At 40.4% G+C, this 20,840-nt stretch overlaps 1 protein-coding gene across 3 annotated transcripts in view; it reads left to right on the top strand.

The window, feature by feature from the left end:
- Dlg5 (MAGUK family member discs large 5) overlaps positions 1-20,840 on the top strand; it is a 160,730-nt gene that overhangs the window by 2,592 nt on the left and 137,298 nt on the right. The window contains exons 3-8 of one of the 3 annotated variants that reach the window (XM_050196188.3): positions 5,270-5,351; positions 6,118-6,230; positions 8,881-9,012; positions 13,344-13,502; positions 17,165-17,470; positions 18,959-19,201. In XM_050196188.3, the coding sequence (XP_050052145.1) occupies positions 5,270-5,351; positions 6,118-6,230; positions 8,881-9,012; positions 13,344-13,502; positions 17,165-17,470; positions 18,959-19,201 (1,035 nt within the window). The remainder of the gene's footprint in view (positions 1-5,269; positions 5,352-6,117; positions 6,231-8,880; positions 9,013-13,343; positions 13,503-17,164; positions 17,471-18,958; positions 19,202-20,840) is intronic. The other 2 variants (XM_050196189.3, XM_072290144.1) reach the window with 2 other exon arrangements.

The raw sequence follows: 20,840 nt of genomic DNA, 5'->3' as shown, positions 1-20,840 counted from the left end.
TGAACAACTTTTAAAGTAGTTGTAGATGTAATGAAAACATGGTTTAAAATGAACCTTATTAAGAGGAGAGTGCGTAATAATAATGGCTTTCTAAGTGTTAGTTTAGTGAGGCTATCTTACAGCTTATAATTTATTTGCTGATTAAACTTGATAAGCCTTAGGCAGATCACATACTTTAATTTTTCGCTTTCCTAGCTGTGTGAGGAAAATAAAAGTCATTGAGTTATGCATTGCTGATTATAGATTGCCTTGTAGAAAAAAGAGCAGGGGAGTGGTGGGGGCGATATGGTTTCATGTGGCACAACTGCTAGCTCCTGTTGTGTTGCAGTGTATGATTGGTAAATTAGGGGATGTTATGGGAACAATTTAATCGTTTGTCAAATGACAAAGGTGTTAACATTACTTATACAATATCAACATATGGGCAAAACAAGACATTAATTTTGCAGGGTGGTTTACATTGACTGTCATATGTTAGTATGGACATAGTCACAGGCACATTTTTGCAACCTCATTTACATGATTTTCAGACAATCTTACAAACAGAAATATGGCACAAATGCTGACTACAATGGTGTTGCTTGCTGGGAGTAGAGGTGGTAGGCTGGCCTGAGATCTGGTCTTTGGCTGAAGAGATGCAGGCGTTAATGTACTTTAAGAACTCTATGTAATGTAAAAAAAAAAAAAATTCGCATATAATCATGGATGGTAGAGGTGGCAACATTGTCTGTACAGTGCTCCCATAAATTGAATTTTTTTCTGCAGAGACCGAGAAAGTGTAACACCCATAATGGCATTGCAGCACCAATACTGGATTGTTCTATAAATAAGTAATAATGTCCTGCTTTTCTTTCAGAATTAGTTTTGATGCTGAACTTATATCAGTATAGAAACTGTTTTGCTTTGACTTTCAATACAAAGTCTCATTTACAAAGAAAAGCTTAAAGGGGCCCTGGCTACCTTCGGGCTTGGTGAAATAACATAGTCCGTATGTAGCACATGATGCTGTGAACATCGCAGTCGAGTTTTGCTGTCGTACGCATTGCGTGAGCTCGCAAGTGGATTGCGAAGCCACCTTTCTCTCAAACGCTGTCTTTTCAACAGAAGCCTGCCTCCTTATACTCTTAAGGAGGCAGGTTTATGCTTTATTTTGTAACAAAGTGGATTCTCATATGCGACTGCTATTGGTAGCTGCGGTCGATTGCATAGCGTACATATCGCTGCTGCTCCGAGGTGCCGCCACGAGTCCACTGGCTAAGGATACTGCGACTCGCTGAGGACAACCGTATTTGGCTTATGTTTAGCGCGTCGTAGGCACCAAAATTGGAAGTCGTGGCGTCTACTTTAACATCTAAAATGAAATTTGAACTGCGCGCCACGGTGACAATTAGAAGGCGGAGCATTCTGGGCATGCCCCACGGCACCATAGCCTTTGCAGTGCAAGGCATTGAAGAAGGAACAGGAGCACAACGGAGGCCGTGTTTGATTGCCAATAAATCCGCTTCTACTGAAAGCATTGAAGTAATTTTCGAGCTGAAGTGTTTCTGAAATAGCCTATTTTCACTTCAAATGCCTTTATCAGCTTCGATAAAAAGCGGTTCAGTGCCCCTTTAAAAGGTTCTAATGGCTGTGAAGGCATGTGTTCTGTGTTCTTGGCAAACAACCATGTGATTTAGTGGCTAGCCCAGGGCACCCCCTGGGCCTGCTCATGTCACAAGCTTGAAACCACTAGGTTGTACTCACATAATCGTCCGCTTATGTTTGATGTTCACCTTCTTTTTGATGTTTATGGGTTTGATGGTGGGTTTTATGGGTCTTATGATGCTTATGTTTTGTTGGCGGAAGTGCGGCTTTCATCACTTGTCACAACTCCTAGTGAGCTATTGCAAAATGCTGCACTCAGCATACAAGAATTAAGCTGCAACTCAGTGGTCAGCAAACATTGTCATGCATCTGTGTTTGATGTCAGATGTGCATATATTAAAGCAAACAGTAAGGTAAATAATATGTTACTGGTGCACTAGTGTTCAAACACTGACGAAAGTAAGTCGCTAATGGAGCATTACTATGAAGGAGATAGTCTTGCTTGTCCTACTACCTTCAAAGCTAGTCTTTGCCAACATGGTGGTACGTCTGACATCTCTTTTGCTGCCCCATGTGTGGATGCCTAGCTTTAAGGCTGATTGGTAAGCCTGTGCTTGTGTCATCTTTTTCTCGAAAATTTCCTTTTTTTTTATATTTTTTTTACTAATTACCACACTTATTCTGTTCCTGACTTTTGTGTCTGTGGGAACATGATCGTTATCTTTTATAATTGCTTTGCCATCAATTAGTTTTTGCATCATACACTTTTCATGCAGTTTATTTAAGATCTATTTATATCAAAATATCAAAAAAGAAATGGGCATGGGCAGGACATGTAATGAGGAGGGAAGATAACCAATGGTCATTAAGGGTTACGGACTATATTCCAAGAGAAGGGAAGCATAGCAGAAGGCGGCAGAAAGTTAGGGGGGCGGATGAGATTAAGAAGTTTGCTGGGACAGCATGGCCGCAATCAGCACATGACCGGGGTAGTTGGAGAAGTATGGGAGAGGCCTTTTCCCTGCAGTGGGTGTAGCCAGGCTGATGATGATGATGATGATGATGATGATTTAGAAATAAAAATTGCAAGAAATCACTCTATGAACAAAACCGTGGCTAGAACAGCATGCTGACATGATAAGCACATACCAGTGCAAGCACATACATTGAATAAAGCATAACTCAAGTTTTTCAATTACACAAGGAATAGCAATGGAAATATTGTGCATTGCTGCTATCATAATGGATTAAAGGAATGTAAACACACCTAATTTAGAAGTCTGAATCCTCTGCAATAAATGGGGAATATATATATATATATATATATATATATATATATATATATATATATATATATATGTATATATATATATATATATATATATATATATATATATATATATATATATATATATAGGTCATGAGAATGTTCAATCTTATAATTGAAGGCCGTTTTGGGCAACAGCAATATTTCCACTCAGTAGTTACTGCGAATAGCTGTTAGGAGTATCCAACTCCTCGGTGCGTTTTAGGGACTCCTAAGCGATTTTCCAAAGGACACCTCGGAACCTGTGGACAGTGCTAACAGGCTCCACTGGGATTTGAAGAAGCATGCAACTTGCATGCTGCAGATGTAACATGAAACTTGAAGGAATTTGAAAATGTCAGGATAAGTGCACATGTAATTGTGCAGTTCTGGCTGCTCAGTGCTGTTCCACTCAAATCATGTGCTCTGTTGACTAGCTGGCCTATGGTGATTAAGGTTCTCTATATTCAGCTAAAACTGATATAAATTCACCTTTAAGAGTGGAATACATTAGCATTCAAAGATCCCCGACTGTTTCTCATGTTTCTCGGCAACTGCAGCTTATGTAACCGTAATGTTTACTGTGAAATGCTGGCAGTGAATGCTGTACGAAGACAAGCTTTCTGGTAGAAGTGTAACCTCTTGCGTGGGCCGATCCTGGAGGTAATGCATATCTGCACCAAGAAAATTACATAATTTTCAGGTTTACGTTATTGTTTTGCACTTTTAATATTTTCGTCTGGGAAGATTTAACATAAAAGGCATGCACTGTCGGTGCTCTGTTTCATGACATTTGCTTGTGGGCTGTCATTCACAAAATTTCGAGGAATAACTTTGTCAAGAATGTAAGACAAGGTATGAGCAACTTTAGTGATAGAATGGTGTGGCAATATCACCCACATATACCGCATGTCACATAGCAAGGCATAGCATATACATATACCTAAATGTGGGCAGGAATTTTCACTCACAAGAACGCTGGTGCCGGACACCGACGCCAACACCAGATTTTTTGTGACACGTGGCCCGTAATGCTATCACGTTAAAATCTGAAAAACCCTGCGAGAAAAAAAAAAATCTAGGGCATGCAAGTTTATCTAAAGGAATAATAAATTTTAGACTACTATTGCTCACGTGGCAAGTGCTTTTTTTTTTTGCTTATCTGGAGCTATTTGACAACATCTGGCATCTGATTGTTCCGTTGCTGCACACAAGATCCAAGAAAATTATAATGAAACACTTAAGACATGCCATTAAATGTCAGTCCATTGTAGTCTGCTTTACTTACCACAGTACATGTTGCATCGCAAGGTTTACCATAGTGTTTAAGCTTTCCTAAAAGTCTTCAGTGTGTTGTGTGTTGCTGCGTCAAGACAGTAGCATTTTTGTTTTGCTAATCTGACCTAGTTGCATTTGCACTTTTGCAGTACCCTTTTGCGAAGTTTCAAAGATGTTGCTGGTTTGGGCCACCATGAGTGCATTGCTTAATTGTGAAGCTCTTCATTAGAAACATTGAATGCACAAGTAAAAATACAACTGTATTTGTCTTGTCTCCTTATGTGCATATTTTATCAAGGCTTTTCTTGAGCTGCTAAAGGCATTGGTGATGGTGGGCAAAAAATACCAAATGTAAATGTAGACTGTGAAGAAAACATCAAATTTTTTAAAATTTTGTCAAAAATGAAGTATCAAAAAACGTCATTCAGTTCTTCAAATATAAATCTGAAGCTGACCAACCATAGTGATAACAGGTGTGCGCTACTGGAGCCCTAGTGAAGATGAAAAAAGATATAGTATAGAATTCGAATAGAATCACATTCTTGGCTTGGTTCGCCAAGAGTGTGAGCTTCTAAAGTGGGTGCATGTGCCACGCAGTACTTCATTCTTTTTATTTATTTTCTCTGGAATTTTCATGCAATCTTTCTTTCTAGGTGAAGCCATTTCTTGTACAATTTCTGCGGAACCTCAGATCTATCGGCTAAATTTGACATATATGTAATATCCTAATGACGTTTGACAGCAGTTTAGTTAACAAGATGGCCCTTTTGTGGGGTTATAAAACATGGCCACCATGCACAAACACACCTGCCCCCCTACTTACTATTTACCACAGTGATATCCTCCTTGGAAATTGTGGTACATGCATAAGCAGTATGACTAGCCCCATTCATACTTTTTCCTGTGAACTGAATTGTTTTCGTTTGGTTTTGTCTTTTGTGTGCGCTATTTATACATATTTCTGTGATAGCGTTACTGGCTAATGGAAGCATCATGAATTGCAGTGGTTGTACATATTGAATAGCATTCTTTGCTTGTTGGTGGTGTTTTTTCATGAAAACCAGAGGTTTTTTTCCTTTTTTTTTGTCTTGGGTTCTTTAGGTGCATGCTGACCAGGACAGTGTGTACAGAAGGCTCACTATGGCTGGAGATCGTTTTAATCCCTCCATGGGGAAAACGCATGGTCTGTTGCTCGCTATTTCTTTTGAGTTCAGCTTGCTGTATTGCATATGTGTGTTCTGATTGATTTTGTTGTGCTGTTGCTGACTGGGGCACCAGTGTTTCTTCCTGTCCTAATTTTATTAATTTAATGGCTAATTGTCTCATTTTGTTTCTTGCATTACATGTAGCATTATATTTGTATCCTAGTGGTTTTGTTTGAGTGCTTTGTGAATTTTCTGTTGGGGAATAGCATGCTGGTATGACTAGAAATCCATAGTAAATTAGTGTCAACAAGTCTTTCCTAAATTACATTCTCTTTTCACAACTGTATGGTGTTTGTAATGACAGTAGCAGCTTCGTCTTTTGGCTACTTTGAGTTGAGCACCGGAATCCGATTTTTCCTGTTGCATGTAAGTGATGCATGTTTTGGCCACCGGTTAATGTGTCCGCTAGTGAAGGAAACTATTTTTTACCCATAGTGCACTTTGCAAATGGTATTATACATGATAAATAATTAAGACTTATGTCATATTTGCCGTACCTTACTAGAATACTAATTTCGGCTCTTTCAGCTTGCTTTGCAAATGCAGCTTGTTTTCTTTCTTGTTTTTAATTCCTTTACCATTGTGTTCAACATCATTGCAAGGCAATTTTAATGTGAAATCACATAGCTTTGAGCACTTTACACACATTGTTTTGATATCGCTAGGCATTTTGCTATGTTAAGGAAAGTGCAATGAAAGCCGATTATAATATTTTTTACAAATTGTTTTATTTTTTTCTTACAGCCAGCTCAAGTGATTGGTCCCTGAGCTCATGTAGAGACTACGACTACAACAATTTGGTTGCTACTGATCTTCCTGTAAAATTGGAGCAGGATTTTTATCACGGGAAACATAAAGTATGTTTGATTTGTCGAACTTTCTGTGCAATGATTGAATAGTTGTGGATGATGGAAATATTGGAGGCCCATTGTGCATGTGCAGATGCATGCATATTCGCACATCTGCATTTGCATGTAGGTGTGGTAGGTTAGATTTGTTAAATTTTTATTGCTGGACATGTGTACCTGAATATAATTGTTAAAAAGTCACACTTAACTTGCATGAGTTGCACACTATTTGGGCATGTTATAATATGGAAACTTCTATTTCTATAAATGCAACCAAAAGTCACAGAATGCTGTTAGAAATGGATGCCGTAGTTGTGTGGGGAGGTCTAAGAATTATTTTGACTACAGGTGTCCTTATGTGCGCTAAAATTTAGTGTGAGACTAATTTTGCATTTTGCTTTGACTGAAGTATGATTGCTGTGGCCTGTAAACAAATGCATGACATTGCGTTGAGGAGTTATTGCATAGTGCATAATGTAGTAACAAATTGACAAAAGCAAATGGTCTGTGACTTTATTCCCCTTAGCCTGTTCCTTTGACATACTTAATGCTGTTTCATATTTGCCTTTGGCCTAAAAGCAATAAAAGAAAACAAAACTAAAGCACAATTTACTTGTAGTCAATTCAGACTTTCCAGGCATCTTAATTTGACAAACGTAAGTTTTTGTTTGCCTTTTTACTTTAATGTATTTTAAGCTGTTTAAATCATGTCTGTTTTCAGTTAACGATTCAAACCATTTTTCCTTTGTCTTGCAACATTCTTTTAGAAAAATTTGTACCAAAGCATCAGAATGTTGTTATTATAATGTGCTAGACAATAATCCTAGGGTCAAATTTGGCTTTCAAGCATAAAATAAGGAAAAGAAATGTGGAGCAGAATGGCAGCTCTGTCTGTATAATCTCAATAAGCCGTTAGTAGTTTTGCACATTAAAGGGCAATTCCAGAAGTTTGTTAAAGTGTATAGGTTGTCAATGAAATTTGTTCAGTGTGTTATGCTGTGCACTTTGGTTTTGTCCAACAAATGGTGCAACTGAGAGTTGCTTAGCCTTTTCACCACTTAATTTGAAAGATTGGCAAGCACATTCTAAATCCCTGTCCTCCAGAGCTATAATTTCTGCTACACACCGTGTGTGTGCCATTTGTGACATCGGCACAGGAGGATCAGCACTGATGCTAACATCCTCATGAAACCCTGTTTATCAAAAAAATGTGTAGGAATGTTATTGCCTTGAGCAACTGTTGAACTCATCTACTGGGATGAACATTTCAGCAGCAACATATGCTTTATAATGCAATGTTCTTGTTTTACAGTTGAGCCTTTTTATAATGAGGACATGAAAATAGTTGTTTTATCCTATATTTATTATAGGCATACATGCTGAATATGGGCATAAAAAAAAAGCTAATTTTAGATTTACTGTGTTATGTCCAATAACTCATTATGTTTATGTTTGTTATATTTAGGCTCAACTATCTTTTCTTGCAAAGTAATTGTCACAGAATAATGTTTAGAATTTGCTGTAGCTTTAATATAACTCAATGTGTCACAGCTTTTGCTCTCTTTCCCAGTGCATGCATGTTTGTTTCTTGTTTTTTGTTTTTGGATCTCCACTGACTTCATGAGACACATTCTCTGGGTTGCCCGATGCAGTTTCAGTTTTGATGTTGTGCTTCTTGCCTACAATTCTTTTCGTATTATGTGTATTGTTTCATGAGTGACAGGAGGTGCAAATAAACTTAAAGCCACCATTTTCCCGACATGGCAAGTGGCTTTTTGACTCATATCTGGTCATTACACTGCCATATTTAGTCTAGTAATATTTCTTTTCGATGGTCCTGAAATATGGCCCCATAGAAGCAGTAGAATTTACTGTCCCTGGGGGAGAACTGGCTACCTGTTAAGACATTTATGATGAAGTTCACTATGACATTATTTGTATACATGATAGTTTGAACAAGTGTTTGCAGGTCATGTGGATCTGAATTAATGCCAGCTAGCTTCATTTGAGAACTAGATTCGGTGGTAACTTTATATATAAGCAAAGAGGGCTAATTCACATTTGAATAAACAATACAGAAGAGTCTGCATATATTGAAGCCAAGTATTTCAAATAGTTGCCAACGTCAAGCAATAGAAATACCCCCTTTGAGAATACTGTGTTATATCATAGGGCATTACTCAGCTGTGTGAAAGTCTATCCTCCCGTACATTCAATATGTTGTCACCCCTTTTACCACTTCCGTCACTGTCATGATGCACTGAATGACTGAGGGTGGCTTCAGCTGTATGATGATTCTTAATTCACTGTTTTGGTATAGACAAGCAGCCATTGCAGTCTGCTGGCTAATTAGCTGAAATTGTAAATGACTGGTTTTACAGTTTTACAATGCAATGACAGTATTGCATGGGGTGCTGCAGGTTGTTAAAGCAATTCACATGATTTTCAAAGTGCCATCTATTTTTGAGATATTTGGCAAAAATTCACCTGTTCCAGTCCAGCTCCATAACAGGTCACACAAAAAGCACCAGAAGCACTGTCCACATGATGCTTCTCACATTATTTGGTTTCAAAGCTGAGGAATTCACTTCCTGTATGCTACACACCTCTTATCTCACGAAGCTCGTCGGTCAGCAACAGATTGTTGCTTGCGGTGCAGGCACACGGCGATGGATTGAATGCCTCAGCAGGCCGTTGCAGTGAGCTGCTTTGTGTCTCAACAGCACTGAATATCACAGGAGCACGTCCAGCAGTCTTTGTGCACCCAGTCTCAGAATCGGAGTGGAAAAAGGTGAATTTTTGTCAATGAATATGTCACCAACGAATGACACCTTTAGAACCACATAAATCACTTTAGTCATCTGCAGTGCCTCCCTGCGATACTGCAATTGCAATATAGGCCTTAAAACAAGCAATTAACAAGTTAAGCAATCTTATTTGAATAATGAACAGACTTCTGTGGCTACCTGCCCATGTATGCTGCTATTTCGCAGTGATGCCTTCCGATTTATTCTGTGCCAGTCTTATCATCCACTTCTCATGACCAGCTGATCTCATTGAAAATGCTGGCGGAGTGTTGCTCTGGCCTCTGATGAAGGGAGAAAATTGTATAAAGGCATTAGTGTCGGAAAAGGCATCACTACAAGATTGTGGCCCTAGTGCCTGCTTCACTAAAGAAACAAATATTGCAGAAAGAATCCTCGCGGCTGTTTTATTTTTTAAGAAGAAAATGTCTGTTACCACTAAAAAAATTGCCCTCTATGTCAGGGTATTGGTGTATCACACTATGTTGTAATCTGTTTGGAATTTGATATCTCAAGGCTTTACTGATCTTATTGTGCATTTGATATACATTAAATTAGATTAAAATAGATTATGTGTTATATATATCGCAGCATTTGTAAAGTTTCTCTTCCTTACAGTGAGAAGTTATGTTAACTGGAGGAGGCATGCAAGATTATTTTCTATTTTTAAAAAAGTTTTGAGGATTCCTGTGACCGAGCTAGATGCTTTCTTCGCTTTCCTAGAACTTTACTCTGTAGCTGCAATATTATATTTAACAATGCAATTTAATGGCACAAAGTGGTAAGTAAGCAAGTCATATACTAGTCTTGCAAAGTAAGGAGATGTGACTACTCGTTTTCGTTTACTGCAATATATTGGTGTGTAGTCTTGACATTTCAGCTTGCTTTAGCATGTATGTAATTGAAAGGTGTCCTTACTAGTAAACATGTATAATGCGTTGCCTTCTGTTCTGAAGTGATGTGTAGAGAAAAGGGAATCTGGTTGCCATGTAAAAGATCTGTTGAACATTTGGAACTTTGCGGCTTTTATAATGGCAGTAATGGGGTAATTCCATAATATAATATTGAAAGAAATAGCGGTACATTATAGCACTGCAAGAAACCTGGCCTTTATGTTCACTGTAACAACATTAAATTATCTTATTCTTCATGCCAGTGGTATTGGTCATGGGCAACCAAGACAGATTGCAACTATACTTTGTGTGGCCGGTTTGAATGGGAATGCATTCATTCCCATTCTCCTTGCCACATTTTTGTTAGTTGGTGGTCGAAGTTTGCCTATTTTGTGGAATGTTGGTTGCTTTCCACTTCTGGTGGTAGATGTAAAGTGTGAGAGTGCAGGACTTCAGGGGCGCATAGCACATTGTTAACAACCTATAAATTGGCAGCAAAAGTATCAAAAATATTTCAGTTGGTGCAAAGTCACTGCAGCTTTATGCATTTTTTTTTCTTTTTAACTAGAAGCTGCATATTTGAGGTGCATACATTGATATGCTCACATGTAAGGATTTTCTGCTAGCTCTACTAGTGCTAGTTTTCTATTGAAATTTGAATATGTTTGATATAATGTGACCTATTTGTTTTAAAATGCTCCTTAGGTAATAAATCATAGTTAAGGTTTTTTTTTTATACCATGCACACAATCGCTAAAAATCAACTACAATGTGGAATTTGACAGTATGCAATACAATATTTGAACAGTTGGATTTTTGTGATGTAGGTTTTGGCTCTTGAACTGTCAGACATAATTTAAAAAAAGAGAGCTACAGTGTTTGAAACCTTCGAACTTCACAGGGGGTAATGAGGGATGCCGCAGTGGAGGGCTCCTGATTGATTTCAACCACCTGGAGCTATTACGTGCACTGAAAGCACAATACATGAGCTTCTTTTGCATTTTGCCCCCATCACACTGCGGCTGCTATGCAGACTTAGCCAATAGTGCTATGTTGTTCCAGAGCACTAATATGAAGAGGTTAGTGTATAATTTCAGTCTATACAATTATCACTGCATCGGCCACCATTTCTATCTACAAACTGTTCATAGCCAGTGATGCATCATTGAGGGGCTGTCTTTCACTCAGACACCAGAAGTAAAGCCGTTCAGTTGTAAAAGATATATATATATATATATATATATATATATCAAGCTGCGCCTCTTCAGAAATGTTACATTTTGCTCTGTGATTAGCTGAAAATTTTTCCTAGCTAGAAGAGAGCTAAAATTTTTGTGTGTACTTTGGCCCTGACTGTTTTGTGCATTCTGGTTTTCCTGATGTTTTCCTGTGAAGTTCACTTTTTCAGCACTTAGCCATGAGGAGATTGAGAATTGGTGACTTTCATACATGGTGCTATTTAAATTGACTTCATAGTTCGTTGCGTTGTACTTTGTTTTGGCTAGTGTGTAGAGCACATGAGAGAGAGACAACGAGACATTATTCCAGCACTGGAGCTCAAACCCAACTAATCATTTATTTCTTCGGTTTCCAGCCAACTAAGCTCCCACACCGCTCGTGGCGTTGCTTGACCTCATCTTCTTTCCTAGGGCGATCGCGTCAATGTCACTGGCGCTACAAGTGTTTGCTCATGTGAATCTTGAATGCGCTCATTAGTTATACTGTGAGGAACTGTTTCAAGCACTTGTACCACTCTGCAATAGGTGATTTGAAATTATACGATAGCCTGCAAGATAAAATAGCTCACAATTTCTTTTTTCATCAAAGGAGAGTAACAAGAGCATGCTATGGGCAGTTCAGGGCTTATATAGTGCTTGCTTCGTGGGCTCCTCAATGCTATTTAGTGATAATGCAATATTGTTCTCTCCATTGAAGCATCCTAAATTTTCTTATATAATTTACTGTGCATCTGTACACTTAAATGTCCTTTTTTTTTTCTCGTCATAGATCACCTCATACCAAGAGCAGTGTGTTGAATAATTCCGCGAGCAAAAGTTGAGGGCGAAGTCACTGCAGGTTTATGCTTTCTTTTTCTTTTCAAGTAAAAGCTGCATATTCGAGGTGCATACATTGATATGCTCGCATATAAGGATCCTCAATGCTATTTAGTGATAATACAATATTGTCCTCTCCATTGAAGCATCCTAAATTTTCTTAATATATAATTTACTTCACTGGCAAATTCACATGTGAATGTGCCTGAGGTCAACTGGCAACTGGTCAACTGTAATGAAATTTCACTTTTGCTAAATTGCTTCTAAATTAGCAATATACTGTTGAAGCAATCTTTGTAAAGCTGCAGGACTGTTAATTGTACTTTTAATTTTTATTAACAGCCTTTAAATAGCACCCAAGCAGAAAATATGTGCACCTTGTGGTTGGCAGATATGACAAAAGTTGCAGACAATGGCATTATTATTATTATTATTATTATTATTATTATTATTATTATTATTATTATTATGTAGTACAACTGCTGTAGGACGAGTTTCAGCCCATTGCAGTTTAAAAGAAATTGTGGCAAATGTTTCAGTTACTATATCTTTTGCACACTTGGTGGAAAATTCTTGCGGCTGTTTCAGAAGCAAATAGATTTCTAGAATGCATGTATGCAGAACTCTGGAAAGCAATGTTCTAGAATAACGCACTGTAGTCTTCTTGTCTTTTATTGCTTGCCCTTGGCACTCCAGCTGACAGTGGTGAGGCTGTTTGTTATGGTGTCATTAGGATGTTATATTGTAGACAGCAGATTGAAATCAGCAGCATCAGTTTGTGTTGATAGGGATTAGTCTTTTTTTTTTTTTTTGGAGCAGTTGCATCATTAATTTCTGAAAACTGAATGCACCCATATTGGTCCTACTAACTGGTGCAGTGCTCCTAATGCAGTTGCAGTCTACTAACCCTAGAAAAAGTCTAAATTGACACTACCCGCTAGAAATAGTTACATTAAGATTTCCTCTCACATGCCACTAATTTCATACTAAAACTTGCAATGTCTGTGCACCTTCTCTGGGTAAGAAGTTTATCAGTGGGCCAGTTAGCATATACTATACCAGTAAATACTTGGGTGGTTTTGCTATTTTTGTAGAGTATGATGCACTGTTTGATGCTTGGTTTTGTTTGGGAGAAGATCAATGGAAGTCACCGTTAATAAATAAATTACATACTCGCACAACCTCATGTTTTTTTATGGTTATTAGGATGTGAACATTTTATGAAGTCATTTATGTGCAAGTCGCAAGTGCTTGACTGCGTTCCTTCTCAATCTTTGCTAAAGTTTCTCACCCACAGTGCAGTTCTTGAATTGAAATGGTAGTCTTTTGCACCTTGTTGTAACACATGCTTTTCCTTAATGACTTGCTCAGAGTAAAGCTGAGGACCACTGGCAAGAAATACTAATGATGAAAAAGGAGAACGGGGACCTGCTCGCTGAAAAGCGGCTTCTGGAGCAGGAGGTAAAGCGCCTTCAGAGGATAGTTGATGAAAAGCAAAAGGAACTGAGCGAGCTTCATCATCAAAAACAAGTGAGTCTCTTGGCAGTGTCCTTTGCTGCGACCACATGGCTGTGCTGTGCCAGAAACAGTTCATACTGTCTCGGTGACTCCTAATTGTGGTTATTAAAGGCCAACTGCACGAAATTTTTATTGGGCTAAATTGCCAATAAATGCTTAGCCTATACTATCAACGTAATCTTGGCAAATCTGTTGGGCTGGTAATTGTCTAATTTTCTTCCAAGCAGCCTTTAAATAGCGCCTAAGCAGACGACGTGTGCATCTTGTGGTGAGCGGTAGTGATGTTTTAGAACCGTATATGACAGGACTGCTGATCTCCTGAGTTGCGCCTAGGTGCCCAGGCGCGTCGCTCGCTCAACATATGCAAGTTAATGGGTCTCTCTCGGTATGCTTTCTCATTGTGCACGTGATTTGAGCGGCTGCAAGAATGCATACATGTTGTGTGGTCATCGGGTGCTCGAACACGTACTCGAACACGAGTAATTGTTGTGCAGCACACAGTGCTGCGTAGAGGAAGACCAAACAAATCTTTCCCTCAAGATATAGCTTGTGCAGCTTCATCATGGGCAGTTTACATGCATTGTGTGCATTGGCTGGTTCGCACCGCAACAGGCAAGCGCGATACGTACCAGCCAGAGTGCACAAAGCATGTAAACTGCACTTGACGAAGCTGTACAAGCTATATTTCACGAGCAATCGTTTACTAATGCAAGATCTGCTTGCCAAACCCTTTCTTGGTATGACTAGAAGTACTATAAGCTTCGATGGCTCACCAAAAGCAAAGGTGAGTTGTATTCAGGGATGATATTTTTGAGACGTTTCACGCATCTCTACATGGGACATGTTGAAGTAGACGAACGAAAGCCTTCCTGACACAGGGCCAGAAACACTGTCTGCAGGAATCGCACGCTGCATTTGTCACGAAGTGGAATGCAACGTAGTGACCATGGTGTAGATGCAGCGGCAAGCCACGCAGGAATGTGATACTGCCAGAGCGACATGGACGAAACTTTGCCACCACTGGAGTCCAGCTGGGCCTCGCCTACTTCTCATCCTTTACTACAGATGGGGGTAGTTGTCTGATCGGTTGACAAGCCCAGGCATTTTCAGCGGGTGAGGAAGTGGCTGGTTTAGTCAGATACGTCATGCCGGAGATGCTAAGATCGCTGAAATGTTACTCTGCATGCAAACGTGACCTGCAGCAGCATGGCGATCAGTTGCTGGAGCAGCGCAAGCGCACAAGTGCGTGGCGAGCGAGCACTTCGTTGTTTGTCGAAAGTTCGAACTCAAAATGCTCGCTTCAGTGAACCTGAACTGTATATAGCCCAGCATGCTGCTAGTCAGCCAAGCTAGCATACGATGCATTCTGCTCCAGCGGCTCTGGTGTGAGATAGGACATGTTTCATTGTCGCACCAACCTTGCTAGACTGTAAAGCATCCAATTCACCAACGTAGTGTAACTGTGCCGTGCGTGAATCGCCTCTGCATTATATATACGACTATATTTACGCCTTTAGCTTGGCCACCCCGATGCGTTCTTCTTCCCCGAATTCTCTGACTTCTCTTCTTCTCTGACAGAGCACTTCGAGGTTCTGCTCGTTCAATCTAGACGACCAGATACAGAAAAATGGCTTGACTTGGAGAATACATTGCATTAAATACTTTGCAGGCATGCAATGGCATTAGCACAGTGCACAAAACAGCTAGCAGAGTATGCTAACTCTGTGGCTAGCAGACGTGTGGCACCTGTTCGCTGATACACGGGAACAGTAAAGCACAACCTGGGTGCTGATTCTCTGTAGTCTAACTAGTATGTGACTTCCGGGGAGTGATAAGGCGTCATTTTTTAAAAGTTTCAGTATGAAAAACATGTTTTATTTTTGTGAGCGTTTTGTCAAGCACCCACTCGCATTTCAAGCGTAAAATTTTCCACAGAGGCCTAAATTATCTGAAATGGGCCTTGTTATGGGGTGCAGAATTTCATTGTAGTTGGCCTTTGAGTGATGAATGTTCTGACTAACTGTTCAGAGATGGGAGTCATAAGTTTGAATGTGCTTGTTTGGATTAGTTTGCACCCTAAGGAAACCTGAGATCAACTGGCCAACTGTAATGAAATTTCACTTTTGCTAAGTTGCTTGTAAATTAATAGCATATACTATTGAAGCAATCTTTGCAAAGCTGAAAGGCTGTTAATTGTACTTCTAATTTTTATCAACAGCTTTTAAAGGGACAGTAAAGGCAAATACTAAGTCGGCGGGGGCTGTTCACCTACCATACCAGAAACATCACAATGCTTGTTTCGTGCCAAGAAAAGACAGTTTACGAGAAAATTGCATGTCAAGGGTCCGAATACCTTTTTCGAAATTCAAATCTCCCGCCACCCAACCAGGGGAGTGGTGACGTCGCATACGCCATCACCACCCTTTGCCGCCATCGGTGAGTAAAACAGCGCCCAACAGACGGCAGTACCGAGCCAAGAGAAAGCGGTGGATTCGCCGCTGCAGCTGCTTTTTGGTCAAGTGGCGTAGACCGTTCGGGCATCCTGCGACATCACATGGAAGTTGAATTCTCTGCTACTTGCAGTTTGTGCGAGTTTCGCGAGCCAGCAAAACCAGCGCACCAGCGCACCACTGCGCAATAATGAAACTACTGAAACGCGAAAGCGTGGGCGGTGCAGTGTCGAGCGAAAACGAAACGTTTCGACTGCCCGCGTTGTCAGTGGTAATTTCAATGAGTTCTTTTTTCTAAAAATGAAATAGAACTGGACAAGTAGCATTTTATTTCATTTTATAATACACTACAAGGATGTTTTTTGCAACAGGTAGTTGAGTACTAGTGACAGAATTTAACTGAGGAGTGCTTTTGACATCGTGCAAGTGCTTGAATTTCCCGGGTGAGTCTCTAATCATGTCCTGCATTTACTCCAATTCCTCAATTATTAAGGCTCTGTCAGCAAGAATATTGATGCCTTAGAGATTCTCGAGCACTAATCTATCACTTTAGCTTGACTTAGTAAGTGCCTTTAGTGTCCCTTTAAATAGCACCCAAGCAGATAATATGTGCACCTGGTGGTTAGCAGATATGACACAAGTTGCAGACCATGGTATTATTATTATTATTATTATTATTATTATTATTATTATTATTTTCTGTGCAGTACTAGTGCTACAGGACGAGTTTCAGCCCATTGCAGTTAAAAAAAATTGTGGCTAACGTTTCAGTCACTATATCTTTTGTACACTTAGAAAATTCTTGCAGCTGTTGCAGAAGCAAATAGATACCTAGAATAAATGAATGCAGAGCTCTGAAAAGCAATGTTCTAGAATAACACACTGTACTCTTCTTGCCTTTTATTGCTTGCACTAATGATTTCTTTTTTTCAACTCCTGATGTTATAAAACCGTAGAACAAATGTGAATGCTTCTGTTAAAAAAGAAACACATAGGTATTAATTCTAAATATTCTCTTAGAATCTGCTTCTATGAATGTGACTGCTACTACCACTGTTTGTGGGTCCTTTGTTTCTTTTGTGATTTCCTTCTTGTAATGGACAGCGAAGGGCAGGTGATTGTATGAATAAATTAATGAACTGTAGAAAACAAAAGAAGCTGCTGTATTTTTGTTTGTTTTTCTAGCCTTGTTCCTCAGTGAAACTGTGTGCTGCTGCCTTGCAGGAGGGCATGATGGAGACTGGCGGTGAGGCTGCCTACCGGCAAAAGTGCAAAGCCCTGAAGGAGGAATATGACACTTTGCACAAGAGGTATGCGGACTTGACAGCGGCTCACAGTGCACACATGGCACGCTTGGAGCTTTGCCAAGAGGAGCTACAGCGACTCAAACAGGGGGCCGAGGAGGCCCTAGCTGAACGCAATGCTGCCCTGCGTGACCGTACGGGCCTGCAGCAGCAGTGCACAGCTGCCATTCGCCAGTGGGACAGTGCACTGCGTGAGCGCAATGAGGCCCGCGACCAACTTGCCAAGGTACGCACAAGCTACACAGGTGTATGACATCTGTCCCAAAAATTTGCGTAGTAGGTTTAAAAAAAAATAATTTGACAACCTTTCGGATGCATCAATAAGGTCACCTTCAAAATACGCCCCATTAAACAATATACACTGGTTCTACCTATTTCATTGCTGGAAGCACTCTTGGCAGTCCTCTCCTGCTTTAGCAGCATTTTCGTTTCCTTCTTAAGTATTGCAACATCCACGATTGCAGATTGTGCAGCGAGATTATCATTGTGCAGAATCCAGTGCTCTTCTTTAGACAAATGTGGTCGCATGTGGTGCACATGATCTCCCAAGCTTTTCAGGACCTCCATGTAGTAAGCTGCATTGGCAGTTTGACCTTGAAGTACAAAGTCGTGGTGCACAATTCCATGTGGTCAAAAGGTGCAATCAACATGAGTTTGGTTTTTGCTTTGTTCTTCCACACATTTTTTTCGCCTTGTCTCATCTTTCTGTTTCCACTCCTTGCTTTTTGATTTTAGCTTGATGTCATATTCTTAAATCCCAGTTTTATTGCCGGTGACGACCGCTTTCAAGAATTCATCACTGCCTGAAGTTTTTCAATCAATGAAGCATTCTTTTCATTGCTACTTTTGTTCAGGAGTGAGCAGTTTTGGCGCCATCTTGGTGCAGACATTTTTCATTTCCAAATTTTCGGTAAAAATCTGCTGAGTAGATGAGTTTTGCTGATATCATTCTAACAGTCATTTGGCACTCATTGAGCATAACATAATGCACACGATCGATGTTTTCATCTTCGCACGAGGTGGAGGGATGTCCTGACCATGCGTCATCCTTGGGGTCTTTACGGCCTTTGTGATTATGCCGGACCCACTTGAACACAGTTATTTTCTTTAGGTAATCCTTTTCATAGGCCTTTTACTTTCATTAATTTCTGCGCCATTCTTGCTCAATTTCACAAGAAATTTGATATGGAATCTTTGTTCTGTATGTTCGTCGATCTCCATTTTGGCAGGTACGAAAAATTGGCTGCACAGGAAGTGCACGTGTAAAATTCTGGCTTGTTGTACAGCAATCCGGCTCATACTTTTAATTAGCGGGGTCCTTTTGAGTGAACAGAGCAAGAGAGCAGTGCCTCTACACCCTCTCCCACTTTTTCGCTGGCTCACTGCATGAACTTTTGGGACAGACCATGAGCATTGTATACGTTGAAGTACCATTTCTACGTAAGGGAAAATGGTGTAGCTTAGGAAGTTTATCGAGGGATCTCTTTTGGATCACTGTAATAAATATCTAATGAATGCTCAAGAGTAAAACTAAAATTTTACCAACTGTAGGCAGTGCTAAACCTTGGAATATGAGGACTCCTGTGCATGCTTGGGGCCAGTTCAGCGTTCCAACAGTAATACAAGCGATCAGAACAAGCTTATTGAATACCACTTGTAGCCAGCCTCAAACTTGGTTACTAGCTTTGTACTCTGTTGCTTTTGGTATCTCCAGGTGCAGCAGCAAAGGGATGAAGCCATGAAGGAGATTAACCAAGCCATGGCTGTGCGCATCAAAGCCTCCAAGGACCTGTCTCGCTTAACTGAAGAGCGTAATGCAGCTGTCCAGGAGTACACGCTGATCATGTCAGAACGTGATTCTGTTCACAAAGAGATTGAAAGGTTGCAGGAGGAACTGCAGGAAGCACAGAGCAAAGCACGACAAGCTGAATCTGCCCACAAAGCATCTCTTGATGAGGTAAGTAAATTCAGGTTTATCCTGCTAGCATGAACGTTTGGGTTAGGACAATATGACTTTCCTGACATGTTGTTTAACTGTAGTCATTTCAGACACGCAGGCAGAAAGCAAACAGTGTGGTCACAGGTTGTTAATAGGGATTACGGGTTAAAGTGCCATATTTGCATCAATACAGCACTAGTTTTCTTTTTCCTCCTTGTCAGCTTGTGTTGTATTGGGGACCGTGCTCTGAATACAGCAGAACCTCGGTCATATGATCTCGTTTTGTACAATTTCCCGGCGCCAACTTAAGCAGTTGAGAACATAAGAAATGTCCCAATAGAGTTGTGCTTCTTTTTTTTTAACTGGTTCATACACTCGCGGAAAGTGCGATCTTTTGGCACCAATGTTCAGTGCATCATCAAACTGCATTCATATACAGTAATCCCTCGTTATAAAGAAGTCAGTGGGACGGCCAAAGAATTTGTTATAAGCGGTAATTCGATATAAGCGATAGAAAAGCTAAAGCAGTCTAGCTTTAATTGCGCCACAACTGCGAGGAAGTCAAACTACAGTGTATTCATTGAAGCAAAAATTTATTGAGGTACAAAAAAGGCAGTGAGCTTTGGCTCTTTTAAGTTCTTACCGGGCACAAGCAACCCCTGCTCTAATTTGACCAAGCATTGCACGAGGCCATGGTCGCTGCCCATGCATTCAACCTTATCTCACAGCAGGCATAGGTACTCCCACGTTTGCACCATAGTTGACACTTCACATGGCTCTTCGTCCTCGTCGAGCCCACCAACAGTGTCCATTAGTATCTCCTCATTCGTCGCTGGACCAACCACAGGAGCAGTAGCATCAGCCAACGCGAGTGTCTCGACGTGGCCTTCTGCCTCTTGGCCAGCAATTTTATGAACAGCCTCGTACAGATCGCTGCAAGTGCGGTCATTGTCAGGCTGGTCATTGTCAGGGTCGCTGACAACAGCACGGAAAAAGCCGGCATGCACAAAACAGTTCGTGACCTTTGAAGGTTCTAGTTCTTTCCCTGAAAAGTTCAGCAAATGGATCGCGCCAAGCAAATCAATGTTGTACCTCTTGCTGGCATCATACGCTGTGAGCATGTGCTGCAAAAGAGCCTTGTGGTACAGCTTCCGGGAGGTCTCAATAATGCCCTGATCCATTGGTTGTAGTAGCGTAGTTGTGTTTGCAGGCAAAAATTCCACAGCAATCGCCTTGAGGTTGTCGATCTTCCCGTAGCTTAGACGATTGTCAATTATGAAAAGCACTTGTCGATTCTTTGCATCGAACTGTCTATCTAGAAGGCGCACATGGTCATCAGAAATAGCAGCAGTCATCCATGCTCACTTGTTACTTCTGTAGATGCATTTCTTGGGAATAGGTAGTTGCATTTCGGAAGCTCCGCTGCTTCTCCGCCTTCCCCAGTATCAACAAGGGAAGCTTGTCCTCACCTCTTGCATTGGCACCAAACGGCACCGTGACACACTCCTTGCTCTGTTTTCCTCTGGATGAGGATCTGCCAGCGGTATTGAACGCACGATTCGGTAGCGTCTTGTAGAAAAATGCAGCCTCATCTAGGTTGTAGATGTCTTTGTCTTCGTGGTTTTCAAGTAGAACTTGGAGCCGATGTTGGTGCCAT

This window comes from Dermacentor andersoni, chromosome 1, assembly GCF_023375885.2.
Source record: "Dermacentor andersoni chromosome 1, qqDerAnde1_hic_scaffold, whole genome shotgun sequence".
Lineage (NCBI taxonomy): Eukaryota > Metazoa > Arthropoda > Arachnida > Ixodida > Ixodidae > Dermacentor > Dermacentor andersoni.
The sequence above is the reverse complement of the archived record's forward strand: the minus strand, read 5'-3'. Positions and strand labels throughout refer to the sequence as shown.